This window comes from Coenobita brevimanus, chromosome 84 (genome assembly GCF_032717465.1).
Source record: "Coenobita brevimanus isolate Jiangsu-jjx chromosome 84, ASM3271746v2, whole genome shotgun sequence".
NCBI classification, from domain to species: domain Eukaryota; kingdom Metazoa; phylum Arthropoda; class Malacostraca; order Decapoda; family Coenobitidae; genus Coenobita; species Coenobita brevimanus.
This window is the reverse complement of record NC_137037.1, coordinates 24694455-24697646: the sequence shown is the minus strand read 5'-3', so window position 1 is coordinate 24697646 and position 3192 is coordinate 24694455. Positions and strand designations below refer to the sequence as shown.

Here is a 3192-nt window from a genome sequence, read left to right as displayed (position 1 = left end):
CCTCTCCCATCATCCTCGTCAAGAAGAAAGACAGGATGCTGTGATTTTGCGTGGACGCCATCGCCTAAACGATGTCACCACTAAGGACGCCACTCCCCTACTGAGAATTGACGATTCCCTGGACTCCCTGTACATGGCCTCCTGGTTTTCCCCCTTGGACCTACAGTCAGGATACTGGCAGGTTCCCGTTCACCCAGAGGATCGAGGAAAGAAGCCTTCTCGACCAGCATCGGGATGCACTACGAATATAGCATGCTAACCTTCAGCCTCTGTAACGCCCCAGCGACGTTTCCCTGCCTGATGGAGTCTGTGCTCAGCGGCCTCACGTGGGAGATTGCCTTGCCTTCCTTGACGACATCATCATCTTCAGTAGGACTTGGGCCGACCATCTCCACCACCTACGCCAGGTTTTCTCCAGGATACACCAAGCCGGGCTCAAGCTCTGCCCATCCAAGTGCGTCTTGGCCCAAAAATCAGTCTCCTTACTGGGGCACGTCATATCAAAAGAAGGCATTGCACCCAACCCTGAAAAGCTCAAGGCTATAGCCAAACTCCCCCTGCCACGGGACATGCATGAGATCTGCGCATTCATAGGCCTCGCCTCCTGTTACAGGCGTTTTGTGAAGGGGTTTGCAACCATCGCCAAGCTGCTGCATGACCTCACCAAGAAGGGGGAACCATTCACTTGGACAGAAGATCGCCTCCAAGCCTTCCGGACCCTCAAGGACAAACTCATCACGGCCCCCATAGTGGCGTTCCCCGATTACACCATGTCATTCTGCCTGTACACTGACGTCTCGCTGGTGGCCATCGGCGCTGTACTAGCCTAGGTACAAGATGGCAGGGAGCATATCATCGCCTGCGCCAGCTGCACCCTCAACCAGGCAGAACATAACTATGCAGTCACGAAACGGTAGTGTCTCGGTATCATGTGCGCACTCAAATACTTTTGTGCATACCTGGCGGGTACCCACGTTACCATCATCACAGATCAGACCCTACAATGGCTCCGCCAATCCGACACCAAGAATGCACAGATGATCTGCTGGAGGGAGTCCTTAGAAGAATTTGACTATGACATATCATACCGGCCCGGCAAACTCCACACGAATGCCGATGCCGTCTCTAGGCTCCCTGTGAATGCCATCCAGACCACACCCACCCTCATGAAATGTTGGCAGGCCAAGGACCGCCCCAATTGGATGACTGCCCATCTATTCTCCAAGTTGCAATGACATGGCGACCTTCTCTACATCCACTCTGGCCACATAGCTCTTGACCCTGCCACTGCCCTAGACACCCTCATGCACCTCCATGCTAACAACGGGATACACCTCGGCACGAGAAAATTGCTCCAGACTTTCAATGACGCCTTCTGGGCCCCACACCCCTCCAAACTCGTACAACAAGTCATGCAAGCATGTTGAGCGTGTGCCCTCGGGAAAGACGCCACTCACATGGTGGGTCTCTCCGGCCTCCTCATGGCCAGTAAACCATGGCAACTGCTATCAGTTGATGTCATTGGGCCCCTCTCACCTAAATTGGGCTACTGCTATATCATTATATTTGTAGACATATTTACTAAATTCTGATAGCATGCCCGGCAAAAGAACACCACGCCTTTGCCGTCGCTGATGCCCTGACTCGCCATGTGTTCCCGTACTTCGGCATCCCCCATGCCCTCCACTCTGATAATGCCCCCGAAATCAAAGGAAAAGTTTGGAAGGAACTATCTGCCCTGTTCGGATATAATCTCTCCCACTCCTTCCCATACTGGCCGCAAGGGAACAGCATCTGCGAGCGTAGCCACCGCACTCTGCTCAGTCAAGTGCAGACCAGGATTCAAGCCACAGAAGACGACGACTGGCCAGTGCACATCAAAATAATACAATGGGGCATGAACACTTGCCCCCATGAGGATGGCATCACACCACATGAGCGGGTATTTGGCGATCCGCCCCTACTACTCCCCCTCCGCCGTCACCTACAAGCCCCCACAAACCCTACCTTGTCCGACCCCCTACACCATCTCAGGCAGAAACTCCAACACCTACAAGCCACCCAAGACCTAGCCCCAGATGCTACACCAGCCAGCCTGTACAAACCAGGTGATCTCATCATGGTCGCCAACCTACCTACCCCACACAAGCTTGCCCCTCACTATATGGGCCCCTACAAAATAGTGAACGTCCCTAACCCCTACCAAGTCACTATCAACTACCATCACATGACCTGCACATACAGAAATCACCACATGCGTCGCTCCCCAGCACCGAACACACCACCCCCTCAATGACACAACCCGCTGGCCCCACCTCCTGCCTCACCCCCAGCACCAGATAATTCCTATGTCTGCCACCTCTCCCCTTCTTTCTCCCCTACCAACACCCCCACCACATCCATCCCCCCACCCCAACTGCCACCCCCCCTTCACTCACACCTGGCCCTCCGACAGCCTCCTCCCTGATTTCCACCCCCACCCCACCCCCTCCTTGGGCCCCGCACCCTCTCCCAATAAATCTCCACCACCCTCGTCCCACCCAGCCACCATCACCCACCACCCACCAAGCCCCGCTCCCACACCCACCCGCACAATACACACCCGCGCCTCACCCCAACATCCCTCATCACCTCGGTCCCCCTCTATGCCACCTCCACCCTCCACACCACCCGCACACCTTTCCAGCACCAGCTCCTCCCCGCACACGCCCATCCTCACCACCACCCGCACCAGGTCCAGCTGCCTATCCTGCCCATCCGCCCGCTACACCCACACATCCTCCTCACCCTCCACCCCTGCCCCTAACACTACCCCCCTCATCCTGAAATCACACCACTCCCCGGAGAATATCCCAATTGCCCGCCTCACAAAGCCGATTACCCTAAGACGCCCTCATAAAAGCACAGCACCGGCCTACCTCTCCAGTCTGCAACCTGACATCTTCCATCACACCCCATCACCACCACCCGAGATGAAAATTACACATATGTTCTGGACCCCACCCCAGGGGCACAAGCACCACCTCCACAGTACCGACCAGCTCCTCCGCTTCCTGCAGCATACATCTACATCTTCATCTCTCACCGTGCTCTACTCCCCGTATCTCCAACCCAACCCACGGACCGCCCACTGGACCAACTTCCTTCGCCACCTCACACCCTCCCAATACACCGCCACCTCCGACACTTTCC

General features: G+C 56.0%; 1 protein-coding gene across 1 annotated transcript; it reads left to right on the top strand.

The window, feature by feature from the left end:
• The first annotated feature begins 1420 nt into the window (after positions 1–1420).
• Positions 1421–2296, top strand: LOC145410101 (uncharacterized). The gene is made up of 2 exons (XM_080280304.1): positions 1421–1460; positions 1596–2296. Exons 1-2 carry the CDS (start codon positions 1421–1423, stop codon positions 2294–2296), a joined length of 741 nt encoding a protein of 246 aa, XP_080136430.1.
• Positions 2297–3192: the final 896 nt, after the last annotated feature.

What these genes read in the sequence shown, in the direction of transcription:
- LOC145410101 (XM_080280304.1), top strand. Translation starts at nt 1,421, where the DNA reads ATGTTGAGCGTGTGCCCTCGGGAAAGACGCCACTCACATG. An exon ending in GGAAAGACGCCACTCACATG is followed by an intron (nt 1,461 to 1,595) that starts GTGGGTCTCTCC and finishes AAATTCTGATAG; the next exon opens with CATGCCCGGCAAAAGAACAC.